This window comes from Neolamprologus multifasciatus, chromosome 7 (genome assembly GCF_963576455.1).
Source record: "Neolamprologus multifasciatus chromosome 7, fNeoMul1.2, whole genome shotgun sequence".
Classification (NCBI taxonomy): Eukaryota; Metazoa; Chordata; class Actinopteri; order Cichliformes; family Cichlidae; genus Neolamprologus; species Neolamprologus multifasciatus.
Genome location: NC_140445.1, coordinates 2659687 through 2676169, shown reverse-complemented (window position 1 = coordinate 2676169; position 16483 = coordinate 2659687). Strand labels below are relative to the sequence as shown.

Here is a 16483-nt window from a genome sequence, read left to right as displayed (position 1 = left end):
TGGAAAGCTTTAAAAAATTATTCCTCATTCTGCCATCGAGTAGGAATAACCCGGAGTTTAAATATCCAAAATGTACCCTCTACACAACCACTACCAGGTTTTCATGTGACGCTTCCCAGACTTGTATCATTCTTTGCTCCGTTTCCATCATTTAGTTATTTGTCCGTTTGTTGGATTTCGTTCTGGAGCCATTTGTCTTTCATTTCAGGAAGGCGTATGTAGAAAGGGAGGAGGCCTACGAGACCAGCGTGAAGCTGTACGCCGATGCTTCACCTGGAGATATCGGCATTCCCTTGAAACTGTTTCCCCAAAATACCGGTTCCCCACAAGGTTCCTACCCCTACGGGTCTGCTATCCAGGAGCTCAAACTTCTCATTCATGACCGATGTCCACAGAGGAAACTGGAATGCATTGGTGAGTCAGATTGTGTTGTTTTTATTCTCGTTTACACAAAGGCAGAATTTTGAGATGGAAAGCTGCTCTTAAGAGAGGATTAATTCCAATTGAAAGAAGAAATCCACCCTTTTCTGGCAGAAAACCATGGCCTGAGGCTTCGTACTGCTCTGCCTCTAACCTCACGCTAATGTTTATTTTAGTATTTGCAGGTTTTGAAAGGTACAAAAAACATTTAATTTTGCTTCGTTAGAAGAGTTTCATGTTTGTTTGAAACTCTTTAATGACTGGTGATGTTTCCTTTTGAATTTTAAATTCAGTCTGTTTTTAATCATAAGACCTCAGATTTATAGAAAACTAAGACTGTTATTATTCATCAGCATTAAACTTTACTAAAAGCTCTCTGCCTCTGTAAAGTGTGAGGGCAGCCAGCCGTTAGGTGCACGTCCTCAGAATGAAGAAGGCATAAGTCAATTTTTCTTGTGAGCTTTAAAGATAAACAATTCTTGGCCAGATGGTCTCTGATGTCACTCTAAACCAGCATTTATGTATTTGCACTAAACCCAGAAAAAAACATTTTGTTCAGTAAATGATCGAAAAAATAATTTTGTTCCTTAAACTTTGCTTTGAATCCATTTTTGTCAGTCTCACAGACCTTTGACAGTCGGTCTGTTCTCACAGCAGCTGAAATCTAACTCACAAACAGAATATCAGCCTGCTCCTGTCACACAGTCCGCTTTAGGTCATTGTCCTGCTGTAGGGGGAAATAGCCTGCGAGGTCTATGGCATTGTTAGAAAATGGAGTGACGGCCTGTCTTGGTTACGATTCCTTTCCTGCCGTTCCCTCCACTGCAGCGCCCGATGCGTTCACACCTGCTCCATGTAACATGTCGGATATTTCCGAGCATGTTCTTTCTCATCAGAACACCTCAAACTCCAAATAAGATTCATCTGTCTGTAACACTTTGTCCTAGAGCTGGGCGATATAAGATTTTTTTCATATCAGGCGATAACGATATATATCACGATATAAGCCAAATAACTATATTTGTAAGATTTAAATGTGCCGTTGCTCACAAGTAAAATGTGAAATAATCAGCAGCTTGTTTTGATTTAAATATTTATTTCCCATAATAAGTTCAACAGGGTAGATGTACTTAAGGAACATGAGACTTTTTCAGATAAATAAAGACAAATATTGCAAACTACACAAAAGGCAGCCGCTAAAGCGTTTAAGTTTCAAAATAGAACAAACGAAACAGACTAAACTGTCAATTCCACTTAGAAACAAAATATTAATTCTAAAAATAAATCTTAGTTTGTTTTACAGAAGAACAGACAAAATTGACTAACTTTTGTCAACATCAAATAAACTGAGAACTAAAAGGAAATTCTCAATCTCTCCTTGTTGTATAGCTTAGCTTTTCAAACAGTTTAACAGTTACTTTAGTCTGACAAAAGCCGAATGACGAATCAGCGCTTCCAGTCAGAGATTGAGCATGCACCGCTTTATTGTATTTCCAGACTTGCTTTCGGCACATTTACAGTGCGCTACTCTGTTTTTGTCAGACTTGAAATAGCAGAAATACCGTCACACTACAGAACTTCTACGGCTCTTCCGTTCGACAATCTCTCCGGCATTGGAACCGTCATCTGTTTTCTCTTCGGTAACCTTCGCTCACGCTCTCGGTTGATCTTTCTCTAGTCGGCACACTCATTTCCTCCATTACCCGGGCGGCACGGCGGCTGGCTGCTTCCCAAACAAATACACTTGTGCGGCTTGGCACTTGTGCTGCACGTAACAAGTCACGTGACGTGACGCTGCGACTGTGATTGGTTCGGCTCTGCGCTACTTAATTCGGATTGGCTGTTCTTCTGAGCGCTGAGGTCTATCGCGATAGTTTAATTTTTCTATCGAGAAAAAGTTATTTCGCGATACATATCATTATCGTTCTATCGCCCAGCTCTACTTTGTCCCAACACATCTGTTTAATGTCCCAATGTTTTTTCTTTCCTCTCAACTTTGCATCCAGACCTGTTTCTCTGGCTGCTATCTCTAATTACTGGGTCAATACTTCGATATCTTATATTATAATATTTGAAGCATTCAGTCTGTATTGCAGTGCTCCACGAGCTTTATCGTTTGTTTTGTTCCAGTGAGGACGTTACGCCTGATCTGTGCCTGTGCTGAGGATTACAGGTGTCTTCATGAAGGGGACACGACTCCCAAAACAGCGGCCATGTGAGTAAATGATCTGGGCCTTTACTGTGGTCCTGCACTGACCAGTCTCTTTTTCACTAACACACAAAAATGACAAATGTAACTGAGAAACAATGCAACAGTTATACAACACAGTGGTGTATTGTTCTTTTAGTTGAATTGCTCTAAAGTACACCTCATTAAACTTAAATGAAAGCCCTTTCCTCGTTGCATATTCCTCCTAATAGGAAGGGAAAGACTCTTCCGAGATCCACTCATAAGTACCCGAACATCATTTAACCCTCTGGCTTTGTTCAAAATCACTACCCTTTCAGCTTGTTCGTGGCCAAAAGTGGCCACCTACAGATTAGGTCTGTAATTTTTATTATTTTTATGTTTTTTTGCCATTTTTTTTGCATAAAGCTTTTAAGTAACTTCAGTTCTTTTCATAAATATAAAATTATTATTACTTTTTACATTTTTAACCCTTTAAACACCAGTTTGTTTGTCCACTGCACTAGCTGGAAGACAACCTCAAATCTCGCAATTTTATATAATTGCATTGCTACTGAAATTTCTTGTATTATTAATAGTAGAGTCTGGGGCATGTAATTGATCCACATCAACACTGATTATAATGCATTGTTATTTTTGTGCAGGGAGAGCAAAAACATAAAAACTTCCTCTCAGCTTGTTCGTGGCCAAAAATGGCCACCCCTTGTTTACGTTTACAAAATGCTATAAAATTCATATATATTAAGAAAAATTCCCACTTTTTTTGACATGATTTTTTAGATTAGCACAAGTGCTGTTCATGAAAATCAAAATTTCATTCAAATTCATAATTTTAACCCTTTAAATACCAGTTAGATCACATAATCCTAGGAACTCATAAATGGAAAAAATCACAAAACCCCAATTTTTTTCCAAATAAAACATGCCATCTGATTTACTTTCTAACCATGATGGAGGTTAGATGCATAGCAATAATTAACAGTATCAATGACTTTTATACATCTTTGTTTTTTTGTGCAGTGACAGAAAAACATAAAAACTTCCTCTCAGCTTGTTCGTGGCCAAAAATGGCCACCCCCTGTTTACATTTACAAAATGCTATAAAATTCATATATATTAAGAAAAATTTCCACTTTTTTTGACATGATTCTTTAGATTAGTACCAGTGCTGTTCATCAAGACCAAAATTTCATTCAAATTCATAATTTTAACCCTTTAAATACCAGTTAAATCAAATAATCCTAGGAACTCATAAATGGAAAAAAATCACAAAACCCCAATTTTTTTCCAAATAAAACATGCCATCTGATTTACTTTCTAACCATGATGGAGGTTAGATGCATAGCAATAATTAACAGTATCAATGACTTTTATACATCTTTGTTTTTTTGTGCAGTGACAGAAAAACATAAAAACTTCCTCTCAGCTTGTTCGTGGCCAAAAATGGCCACCCCCTGTTTACATTTACAAAATGCTATAAAATTCATATATATTAAGAAAAATTTCCACTTTTTTTGACATGATTCTTTAGATTAGTACCAGTGCTGTTCATCAAGACCAAAATTTCATTCAAATTCATAATTTTAACCCTTTAAATACCAGTTAAATCAAATAATCCTAGGAACTCATAAATGGAAAAAAATCACAAAACCCCAATTTTTTTCCAAATAAAACATGCCATCTGATTTACTTTCTAACCATGGTGGAGGTTAGATGTATAACAATAATTAAAAGTATCAATGACTTTTATGCATCTTTGTTTTTTTGTGCAGTGACAGAAAAACATAAAAACTTCCAAAAATGGCCACCCCCTGTTTACATTTACAAAATGCTATAAAATTCATATATATATTAAGAAAAATTTCCACTTTTTTTGACATGATTTTTTTAGATTAGTATCAGCGCTGTTCATCAAGACCAAAATTTAATTCAAATCCAGACTTTTAACCCTTTAAATCACAGTTAAATTACATAATTTTAATGATTTACAAAGGGATAAAAGCATAAAATCCCCATTTTTTTTCTAAATAATACATGCAAACTGATTTATTTTCTAACCATGATGGAGGTTAGATGCATAGCAATAATTAAAAGTATCAATGAGTTTTATGTATCTTTGGTTTTTTGTGCTGTGACAGAAAAACAAAAAAAAATCCCTCTAATTTTGTTCGTGGCCAAAAATGGCCACCCATGTTTACGTTTTCAAAATACTATAAAATTCATATATATTAAAACATTTTTCTACTTTCATTGACTTGATGTTTTAGATTAGTATCAGCGCTGTTCATCAAGACCAAAATTTAATTCAAATCCAGACTTTTAACCCTTTAAATACCAGTTAAATTACATAATTTTAATGATTTACAAAGGGATAAAGGGATAAAGGGATAAAAGCATAAAATCCCCATTTTTTTTCTAAATAATACATGCAAACTGATTTATTTTCTAACCATGATGGAGGTTAGATGCATAGCAATAATTAAAAGTATCAATGAGTTTTATGCATCTTTGTTTTTTTGTGCAGTGACAGAAAAACATAAAAACTTCCAAAAATGGCCACCCCCTGTTTACATTTACAAAATGCTATAAAATTCATATATATTAAGAAAAATTTCCACTTTTTTTGACATGATTTTTTTAGATTAGTATCAGCGCTGTTCATCAAGACCAAAATTTAATTCAAATCCAGACTTTTAACCCTTTAAATACCAGTTAAATTACATAATTTTAATGATTTACAAAGGGATAAAGGGATAAAGGGATAAAAGCATAAAATCCCCATTTTTTTTCTAAATAATACATGCAAACTGATTTATTTTCTAACCATGATGGAGGTTAGATGCATAGCAATAATTAAAAGTATCAATGAGTTTTATGTATCTTTGGTTTTTTGTGCTGTGACAGAAAAACAAAAAAACCCTCTCATTTTGTTCGTGGCCAAAAATGGCCACCCATGTTTACGTTTTCAAAATACTATAAAATTCATATATATTAAAACATTTTTCTACTTTCATTGACTTGATTTTTTAAATTAGCACCAGTCCTAGTCATGAAAACCAAAATATAATTCAAACTTAGATATTATACGCTTTGAACTGGGTGTGGTTCCCAATCAGCCAGAGTTCACACCCAGTTTCAAACCTTGGCTCAGGCGATTAGAGGATCATCAGGGGGTCCCTTTGTCCCTCTGGGGGGGGGGGGGACACTCCCACCTTCTTGCCATATTGCCAGAATAAATGGTCTGGAAGCTGTTAGGTTTACTTACAGCAGTAGCAACGTCTGCACCTGCATAAACTCCAGGACACGTTTACAAACAGTGTTTGTTGTTGTTTGCGCTGCAGCTGCAGGTTTGAACTCTGCAAAATGTCCTGTGATTGGGGTTTTTTTTGTTTTTGTTTTTGTTTCTAGAGTTAATATTTTGGGTATGGTCTCTTTTTATGAAAAATACAAGAGTAAAAGTGCTTTTCACATGTGCTTCAAAGCTAAGTTTGACTGGGAACCTCAAAGCTCAATATCCTGCATCCACAGGAATTCACTGCAGCCTATGTAATGTTTGATGCGTCATTATTTATTCCACTCTATCTTGCAAATACATGTTTGTGCTGCAATGTCATGCACAAACACAAACTATCAGATCCTTAAGACCAAACCTATGTCAAAATTGTTTCATTATATTGGTCCATTGGAGTGTGGTAACCCATCAACCCCCCCTAGTGGAAACTAAGAATACTACATGAAATTGCTTGCTTGGCCAAAAATGGGTAAATGATGTCATTTGGTAAAAAACATTAAAAACTACAATTTTCATGTGTTGAGTTTAGAATGAAAGCAATTTTACCTAAATCGCATGATATAGTACTGCCAGTAACAAGGAATCAAAAAAGGTGGTTATAATGGGTTTCAATTGGCCACAAGTGGCCACGATCAGTAAAACGGGAACAATTTGGTGTATAGTGAATATTATTGACATTATTAAGGAGCTGATGTTGAAAATTAAAAATTTTTAATAAAATACACACCTTTGGAAAGTTTCATTCCATTTGCATTAACAGAACAAAAATGGTTGAAAACCGAACAGTGAAGTGGCCACAAGTGGCCAGGATAGAAACCAGAGGGTTAAGGGGTCCCTGCCTTGGTAGCTGCCCTGTCAGCTCTCATCACTGCTCATTTAGGTCTGGCACAGCAGGCGCTGTCTTGGGTCTGTTGCCCTCCTGTAGAGCGCCTCTTCCTGACCAGGCCCAAAAGTGGGTCGTCCTGGCTGGAACAACACCATGGTCCAGTGAGGAGGTTTGGGGAATAAATGAAAAGGGAGTTTTGTGGACTGAACAGTGATACCCAGAGACAAATGCTCAGTAGGTTGTAGCATGCATAGGGTTCAGCAAATTAAACGCATTCTTTGTTGACAGAGTTGGACCAAAACTTTGTAAAACAAATGGCAGCAGAGCTCTGCATATTTCTCATTGTGGCTTCGTATTATCGCTGAACTGTATCCGCTAGAGAACGCGTTAAAATCAGCATGAGTTTGGGCTTCATCTGTAATTTGGGCTGACAGTATTTTGGCATTATTAAGAGACTGAGACTTCTAGTGACCACAAGTAAACAAACAGACGCTGGATTTCCTTTACTGAATGGGTGGGGATCATAGTCCTAGAATAAGAGCATTTATGAGGCTGTTAAAAGGACCACACTTAAGTTAAGGTTAGACGTTTTAAAATAGGACTCGTAACAGTCGACTCGAAACCTAGGGGGGATATGTCAGCAGCTTTTAAATGGGTTTTATGTGTGATTAATGCTTGTAAAAATCCTGTTTGCTCCAAGAGTCAAGGGGGAAAACATCTTTCTTCTTCAGAAAGCTCTTGGATATGTTTTCCTCTTTGTACACTCCAGTTGTTGTTGTTGTTAAGTGGCTGAGGCAGTGTCTCCTGCTCCATATCTGTCTCTTTGCATCGGAGCGCTTGTGAAGTGATGAGACACGGCGGTGGAAGAGTTGATTGGGCGCAGCACTTCTCAAAGCTTTTGATCCAGAAAAGTTGTGACGTTGAGGGATTTTGATGTGCACCCTCACGACGCTAAAAGAAACAACTGGGCAACAAATGTCTCTCCAAGAAATGCAAAGCTAATCACGCTGCACTTGTTATGTGGAAACACGAGTCACGCTGTGTCCTGCCACAGAAGACATTTCAATCAGTGACTATTTTAGATTTCAGAGCTTTGTTACCATCTTGTAGTAAAGATGAAATCTCCAGGTTCGACCAGACTGCCAGCGCTGGCATGTTTTTCTTTGCTGATTGCAGCTCAGTGCAGGGCCACATGTGACTGCTTTTCTTAGTCCCTTTTAAATACAGGTTGCCTTTGTGGATGTCACTGTGACTCACAGCGTGGGTGTTTTTAATCCAAGGCCTGACTCAGATTGGAAAGTCGTTTTTTAAAAATCTAATCAAGATGTTTCGCAGACAGAGAAGCTGTGTGTATGTGTTAATATTTATGTTTATATCGCATATTTATCTCTCCTTGTGTATATCGAGGACACCAGTGCAACAACACTGAAGCGCACTATTTATTGTTCGCTGCGCGTTTCCGTATGGATTGATCTGCTGCAGCGTTTCGGTGCCTGACTGGTCCCCCAGCTTTGTCTTCCAAAGATGCATCTGGTCAGGATTTGTGTGCTTTGGCTTTAGCTGGTGTTTCGTTGGTCAGTATATAGAAAATTTGTTTAACCCTTTAAGACCTACCATAGAACCAAGTCCGCCTGAGCTTATATTATGTTTACATGCTGTGGAGCCATTTTTGGGAGCATTTCAAGTTGCTATACATCAATACAACCATTACAGCCCAGATTTTAATAATATGTCTGCATTAAGTGCATAGTAATTACATAAATTGCAAAAAAGTGCAACAAACTACAAAAAAATTGAAAATCGTTTTTGTTTTTTTAACATATATTTCTAGTTAGAGAAATTTAAGAGGCTTATCCCTCAAAACTGTAAATACAAAAAAGTTGCACAAAATAGTTTCCCACCACAGGAAATTTATTTTGAGTGTCTTCATAGTTTTATTTTTGAAATACACCAATTTTTATACACTGCAGGAAAAACGAAAATAAATATTATAATGCAAATTTGCAAAAAAGCAGCATATGCATCAAAATAAACTATTTCCAGCAGTGCAATATGAGTCCTAAGCATCCCAGAAACCACACAGAAAGTCATAAAGTCAAAGATAACTCTTAAAAACACCAGTATAGGCTCATGAGGCCCTGATGGTAAAAAACTACATTTCCGCGAAAATGACGTTACTTCCGGTTTCGGGCAGGTCATGGCGGACATGCGATAGTTCGCGCTGACGTCTATTCCAACGTAGGAAGTGTTACAAACAGCTGATCGGATCGGCAAAGCGTGTTTCTGGAATATTATGTTTTTGTTGCTGCAAGTGCTTTTTATGCAGTTTTTGCAGCTATATGTGGAAGGAAACTGTGACCGAGGACAAGCTGATGGCATAAGATGTAAGTACAACTCCTCTGGTTTCATATGCAAAAAAAATTATTGTGCTAGCTCACGTGGTTGCAGAGCTACCGGGATTTAAAAATAGTTACGCAAAATGGAGCGTGCTGCCCTGACCGGCTTTAAAGGGTTAAAAAAATAAAGCGACAAAATGTCATTTAAACTTCACATCACGGTGCTTCCTGCTTTACTTTAAAAATTAAGATTTTTATGTCATAGCCATTTTGTCCTGTTTTACCCAGACTCGCACTGGGATTAGGGTTGGGACTGTTTCCCATTTCCAGTGTGATAAAGGAGAAGGTGTGCTATACCAACAGAGTCTCGCTCACATATAATAAAGGATCTAGCCTAACAGTTTCAGTGCTAGTACCTCGTAACATTTTCCAGGCTCTTCTCTACTTTTGGTCCACAGTTACCTGAAGCGATTCAGTCTGATTTTACTGTGTATTTGTAAAATTGCTCACCTGCCTCTCTGATTTTTCACCATACCCACCCCTTGCACACAGTGGAATCTCTCACCAGTAAATCTTGGATAAACCAGTATCTCTGCAAGTGAGGAGTCCTGTTAAGCTCTACTTTAAAATCAAAGCAGACAGAAACATCCTCATTTAGTTTTGAGATGTTGATGATGGACTAATGTAGCTGCTACCCACACATGGGTCGTGTCCAAATTCATGGGCTGCTTCCTCCTGAGGCCGCATTTGTAGAACGATTACGTCACAGCGATGCGCCGAAGGCTGTCCAAATTTGTAGACTCCTCCGAATGCAGCCGACAAATGCGTCCTCCTTTTCCCCGAATTTGAAGGATGGGTTGGGTGTGTCCTTCGTGGCCTACCATATCCCAGAATTCATAGCGCGGCCCAGCCAAACTCCAGTTTCCAATAATGGCGGCCGCTACTAAGTTTTAAAATTACTCTTACTAATCTTTCTGGGTCACAAAATAAACTTTTAACATATTTTCAGGCGAGAAAGTAGCTGTGTAAACATCAAATATCTGCTTGGTTTATCAGGATATCGCATATTTGCAAAAGTGCTTCAACGTTTTCGGAGACGTCTGCTACCCACCAGCTCGATAGCTCGCCGGGAGCTCGAGGGTCACTGAAGCCGCCGAGAACGGCACAACTCCCGGCACATCATTTTCAGATCACCGCGGACTTTCGCTGCTCGGGTTAAACGTAATATATAAGTCACTTAGACAACCTAAACATGTTATTGTTGGGCTTTTTTCAGTGTTTTGTTTGTTCGTGAGTAAATCGGTTTGGCTGAGATTAAAGTTATTAGATTAGATAAAATAAAACTTTATTAATCCCCCGGGTGGGTTCCTCATTGATTTTCACACAGCTGAATAAACGTCAAACAGAAAACTGATTAAACAGAAGTGTGAGACGGTCGAGAATTTACTCCAGTGTCCTGTTATATTTTAGATAGCAAGGAGCAGACGGCCGAGTTTATTAAACTCCACCGAGACAGCGGTGACGCTAATCTGAAGGCTAGACCGTCCAATTTCACAGCTGTTTACTTCCGGCCTACCCGACCTTCTGAGGACCCGGCCCACGTAGACCGCGAAGGCCGGGTCCTCAGGAGGATGCAGCCCATAAATTTGGACACGACAATGGATTAATTTCAAATGGTGGCGTGTGCGCATTTTGGCTCACGTCTGCTTCACTTATATTACCAGACACGAGCTGAAATGTTAGTGTGGCTGATATATTTAAAAAATGATTCAGGATGATTGTTAACAGGCTTTTTTTTTTTTTTTTTTTTTTGCTTTCACTGTAAAATAAATTCCTTGTATAACCAAATTAGAATTTTTTTCCTGGCCTTTACTCTTTAGAATCTAGTTTTAGTTGGTGGTTTGTTTTGTTTTTTGTACTAGTTGTCATCTTTTTATTCTGTGAAAAGCCATCTAGTCCTTTCTTTTTCCTTCCTCTTCTATTGTGATCCTCTGTATTCCCTCTGCATCCATTTAATCGGGACATTTTCTATCTTTCTGCTTCTGCCGTTTGCATTTTTAAACTTGTTGTCCACTAAAGAGCCCTGCAAAGCCATAATGTGGCCTAATCTTCCCTGAGAGATCAGTACTTGTGCATGTGGCTGGACTGCATTGTATCCTTGGAATGCAGAGACACCAGTTTTCGTGTGAGCGATCGATGTGTATGTTTACAGTAGTGAACTCTGAAGATTAGAGTTCAGGGCTTGCGATTGTGTGAGTATGTGAGGTCCAGCTCCCAGCGGTTACATGAGCTCGTCCACACCTTCCAGAACCCGCAGGAGGAGAGTATCCAGTTGCATGTGCACCGGGTCAGTGCAGGGCCAGCAACCGGCCTTCTCACGCAAACTAGCAAGCGAGCAGTTAGCCCTGCGTGTGAGTCCTGATAAACAAATGGTCACTGTCTGCACACAGGGAAAATGCTATCAAGCTGTCATCATCTCCCAGGCTGCAATTTGTCCTCCCAACAGATCTCAGAAAGGGAGCAAAGAGGGAAGGAGGGGGGAGGAAAAAAAGCTTTATCATTCCCATCCCCGAACAGGCATCCCGTTAAGAGCTACGTTTGATTTAGTTTCCGTTCTGTCCCCTGGAGAGTGCATGCAGTCATACTCTGTGAATGTCACTCTATTTCCCTTCATCTTTATTTATTTGCTTTTGTTTTTCCTCTTACTTGAACTTACCGCCTCCTTCCTTCCTTTCCTCTGACAGTGGTGCAGACGACCTGTTACCCATCCTGTCCTACGTGGCTCTGCAGTGTCAGTGTCCTCAGCTGGTGTCTGAATGCGCTGCTTTGGAGGAGTTCATTCATGAAGGGTGAGTCATCTGCATGGAAAGTGATGATGTCCCTGGGAGCAGATAAACATACAGTTTGGTGCATAAATACATAAAATAACAGTAAAACGTGAGTATTTCATTAACATGCTGCCGCTCAGTAAAATCTTATTTATTCCCAAGTTTAAAATAAAGAAACTTTTTGTCTGAAAGGCTGTAATGAGACCTTCCTCAGCTCTCTTAGGTGCCTCTTGTAGCCTGTGGAGTGATTCTATATGAAGGACAAAACTAAAGCTTTGCGTCGCACTTTGCGTCGCGCTTTTTTGCGTCGCGCTTTTTTGCGTCGCGCTTTGCGTCGCGCTTTGCGTCGCGCTTCCCGTCGCGCTTCCATCCAGCAGTGAGCAACAATCACTGACAAAACTAAAGCTTTGCTTTGCGTCGCGCTTTGCGTCGCGCTTTGCGTCGCGCTTTGCGTCGCGCTTTGCGTCGCGCTTTGCGTCGCGCTTTGCGTCGCGCTTTGCGTCGCGCTTTGCGTCGCGCTTTGCGTCGCGCTTTGCGTCGCGCTTAGCTTTGCGTCGCGCTTTGCTTTGCATCGCGCTTTGCTTTGCGTCGCGCTTCCATCCAGCAGTGAGCAACAATCACTGACAAAACTAAAGCTTTGCTTTGCTTTGCGCTTAGCTTTGCTTTGCGCTTAGCTTTGCTTTGCGCTTAGCTTTGCTTTGCGCTTAGCTTTGCTTTGCGCTTAGCTTTGCTTTGCGCTTTGCTTTGCGTCGCGCTTAGCTTTGCGTCGCGCTTTGCTTTGCGTCGCGCTTTGCTTTGCGTCGCGCTTAGCTTTGCGTCGCGCTTTGCTTTGCGTCGCGCTTTGCTTTGCGTCGCGCTTTGCTTTGCGTCGCGCTTCCATCCAGCAGTGAGCAACAATCACTGACAAAACTAAAGCTTTGCTTTGCGTCGCGCTTTGCTTTGCGTCGCGCTTTGCTTTGCGTCGCGCTTTGCTTTGCGTCGCGCTTAGCTTTGCGTCGCGCTTTGCTTTGCGTCGCGCTTTGCTTTGCGTCGCGCTTTGCTTTGCGTCGCGCTTCCATCCAGCAGTGAGCAACAATCACTGACAAAACTAAAGCTTTGCTTTGCGTCGCGCTTTGCTTTGCGTCGCGCTTTGCTTTGCGTCGCGCTTTGCTTTGCGTCGCGCTTTGCTTTGCGTCGCGCTTTGCTTTGCGTCGCGCTTAGCTTTGCGTCGCGCTTTGCTTTGCGTCGCGCTTTGCTTTGCGTCGCGCTTTGCTTTGCGTCGCGCTTTGCTTTGCGTCGCGCTTTGCTTTGCGTCGCGCTTTGCTTTGCGTCGCGCTTTGCTTTGCGTCGCGCTTCCATCCAGCAGTGAGCAACAATCACTGACAAAACTAAAGCTTTGCTTTGCGTCGCGCTTTGCTTTGCGTCGCGCTTTGCTTTGCGTCGCGCTTTGCTTTGCGTCGCGCTTTGCTTTGCGTCGCGCTTTGCTTTGCGTCGCGCTTCCATCCAGCAGTGAGCAACAATCACTGACAACAACCAGCACACCACCACAAAAGGACAAGAAAACACTAATGTGGCTTCAGGTGGTGCCAGCGACAGCGTTAGTGAGCAAACAAACAGGGGCTAGATAGTTGGCTGTAGCGTTTCAGGCCCTCGGGTGAAGACTGCAGTCGGCATCAGCTGTATATTCTTTATGTAGAGGGAGAGTTTGGATTTTGGAATCAAATCTAAACCAAATTTCTTTCTTCTAGCTAAAGATACTGAAGACTAGTGCGCCTGCTAGTTCATTCAGACTCATCTGAGAAGTTGCTGATGGTTATTTTAAACTGGTCCGCTAACGTTGGCCCTGTTTGTGCAGAGTAGCTAAATAAGAGCTAGCTGGCTAAAAATATCCTTACTTGAGAACATTATTGTTATCGAAGTCACAAGTATTTCATCAAATAAAACTGAATTCAGAATTATGTTGATTAGAATCTGACTGCTGATGTTGCTCGACGTCTGCTGGAGACCCAAACGTGACAATAAATAGCAAACACACTGACCATGAGAAATGATGCTGACACTGGGTCTTCTGCGCAGATCTAAACAAACACAAAGCAACAGCAGAGCTTCCAGTTTTCATCTTTGTCAGGGTTAAACATCCAAATCAAATGTTTTTCAGGCTGAAGTTTTGTTCTTTTCTGATGATGATTGGTGCAGAGCACGCTCATGTCACCAGAAGCAGCCAAGTGCTGTTCGGCTTGAGCCATACGTCTTTGGCAGAGTAGCATGTGAGTTTACACACCACACCCAAAAGGTCTCGTCATGTCTCCAAAAAGAGTGGATTGTAAAAGCCGGTTGGTTAGACTGGCATTGTCAGAATGTCAGGATATTTGGGATTTGGTTTTCTTCTCTATAAAAGTGCAAATAAAGTCCTTGCTTGTTTAGATGGTTCACGTTAGAGGAGAGACTCCCGTTCTCACAGAAATGCATTGAAGTAAAAGCTGCATGAAAAGTATAGAAAAATGGGTTTTTAAAAAAATGTGAATTTAACAGAAATAACTGACCTCGAATCACAACGTACGCTTAACTCAAATCAGAGCAGTAAAAAGAAGTTTGACTTTAAACTCAGCCACAAATGTGTCTGATATTTTCATCTGAGGGGAAAAAAGTTGACTGTAAATTCATTAATTAAGGAGTTAACTTGCAGTGTGAAGGATTAAACGCTGTGTTCACTGATAACATGAAAGTGCAACTGTTTGTGCACTGCTACCCTGATCAGTTTGTCTATGATTGTGACTTGGATAAAGATCGGAGGGCATTTTATGAGTAATTGATGCAGAAATCCCGCGAAGTGTAGTGGCTTCACAAAATGTTTCTTCTCCTTTTTTCCTTCAAATGCACGTTTTGTTCAGAATTTCCAGATAACAGCTGAGCGATAAGCATCTTATCGCTTTCCTCTTTCTGTCCCCTCTCGTGTCTCGATCCTCTTAGCCCCGGACTCAGAGTTGAGTCCTCGTCTGCTGTCTCTAAAAAACCTCCTTGGTTATGACTTGATCTTCAAGCATCCATGACTTTCTTTTGCTCATCCTGCTCACCATGTAATGTGTTCATAACTCCAAAAGTGGAGAAAAATTGTTAGTGTAAAACTATAAAACCTTTTACTATCATCCACTTCTCTGTTTCAGCTATTTGATAGGAGAGGAGGGATACTGCCTCACCTCCATGCAGAGTGCTTTGGCCTATGTTGAGTCTCTGCACGCCGGCGTAGCTCAGCTTCCTGCGGGAAAGCTTATATGAAACAGGTAAGGGGATATCCATACTTCACATGGATGCTTTGAAGATGAGCTTTTCTGTAAAGGTTATTGTGACATTCGTGTTATTGCACAGTAGGGCTGCCACGATTAGTCGACTAGTCACGATTACGTCGACTATCAAAATCGTCGACGACTGATTTAATAGTCGACGCGTCGTTTGAAGCTTTGTAAGATCACAAAAGACGCAGGAATAAGTAGTAGGATTTAAGAGTGTAATAACGGACTGAAACAGAAGATGGCAGCACTGCATGTACAAGGATGCCAGCTGCCGTTAAACCCCGAAGAAGAAGAAGCTGTGTCCCAGAATTCATAGCGCAGCCCAGCTCAGTTTCCAACAATGGCAGCAGCTAGTTAGTTTTAATATTACTCTTATTATTCTTTCTGGGTCACAAAATAAACGTTTAACATATTTTCAGGCGAGAATGTAGCTGTGTAAACCTCAAATATCTGCTCAGTTTATCAAGACACCACATATTTTCAAAAGCGCTCCGACGTTTTCGGAGATGTCTGTTACCCACTAGCTTGATAGCTAGCCGGGGGCTAGGCTAACTAGAGCCGTGAGAGCACCGGACTCCGGCAAATCGTTTTCAAACCCACCGCCGTCTTTCGATACTCAGGTTCAACATGATATATAAGTCACTTAGATAACTTAAAAATGTTATTGTTTGGCTTTTTTCAGTATTTTATTTGTTCCTGAGTAAATCGGTTTGGCTGAGATTAAAGTTATAGTTTTTACACAGCTGAATAAACGTCAAGCAGACAGCTGATTATCAGAAGTGTGAGATGCTCGAGAATTTACTCCGGTGTCCTGTTATATTTTAGATAGCAAGGAGTTTATTAAACTTCACCGAAACAATCTGCATTAAAATGTAATAAACTATCATCTTGTCTTTATTTTTAGTTAGCACATACCTTAAACACTTAAAGCTATAAGCTAATGATAGTTATATAAGAGCAGATGCTGCTGGTGCAATGAACTGTACATTTTACGTCCAATGGATGATGATCTGATTAGTCGACTAATCGCAAAAATAATCGGTGACTAGTCGACTATCAAAATAATCGTTTGTGGCAGTCCTATTGCACAGTGACTTAAATGTCCTGCAGAGTGTAAGCTTTTCATTACCGTCTACCTGAGGGATGCATCAATGAGATTAATGGGTCAGTGAGGTAACCTGTGGACACAACCTGGTCAGCTGCAAGTAAAACATCAGAGCCTGACGTGCTTCTGACTGTCAGACGTGTTTGGGCTCGTCTCATTGTTGTGTGCATTAGGGAACATAAACACATAGTGTTGCTATAGCAACTTATTAAAATCATG

At 40.3% G+C, this 16483-nt stretch overlaps 1 protein-coding gene and 1 long non-coding RNA gene across 4 annotated transcripts in view; one reads left to right on the top strand and one right to left on the bottom strand.

Moving 5' to 3' along the window:
* Nucleotides 1-16483, top strand: part of vps9d1 (VPS9 domain containing 1) — a 50768-nt gene that overhangs the window by 22560 nt on the left and 11725 nt on the right. For 2 of the 3 annotated variants that reach the window (XM_085165435.1, XM_085165433.1), the window contains 4 exons: nucleotides 209-414; nucleotides 2551-2635; nucleotides 11807-11911; nucleotides 15034-15150. In XM_085165435.1, coding sequence (XP_085021561.1) covers nucleotides 209-414; nucleotides 2551-2635; nucleotides 11807-11911; nucleotides 15034-15145 — 508 coding nt within the window. In that variant the 3' untranslated portion in view covers nucleotides 15146-15150. Of the gene's footprint in view, nucleotides 1-208; nucleotides 415-2550; nucleotides 2636-11806; nucleotides 11912-14027; nucleotides 14137-15033; nucleotides 15151-16483 lie in introns of those variants that run through there. The other variant, XM_085165434.1, reaches the window with a different exon arrangement.
* Nucleotides 7600-9716, bottom strand: LOC146513456 (uncharacterized). The gene is made up of 2 exons (XR_014874944.1): nucleotides 8905-9716; nucleotides 7600-8833 (listed from the first exon to the last, which is right to left on the bottom strand). It is a non-coding gene; the product is annotated as an uncharacterized LOC146513456 (long non-coding RNA).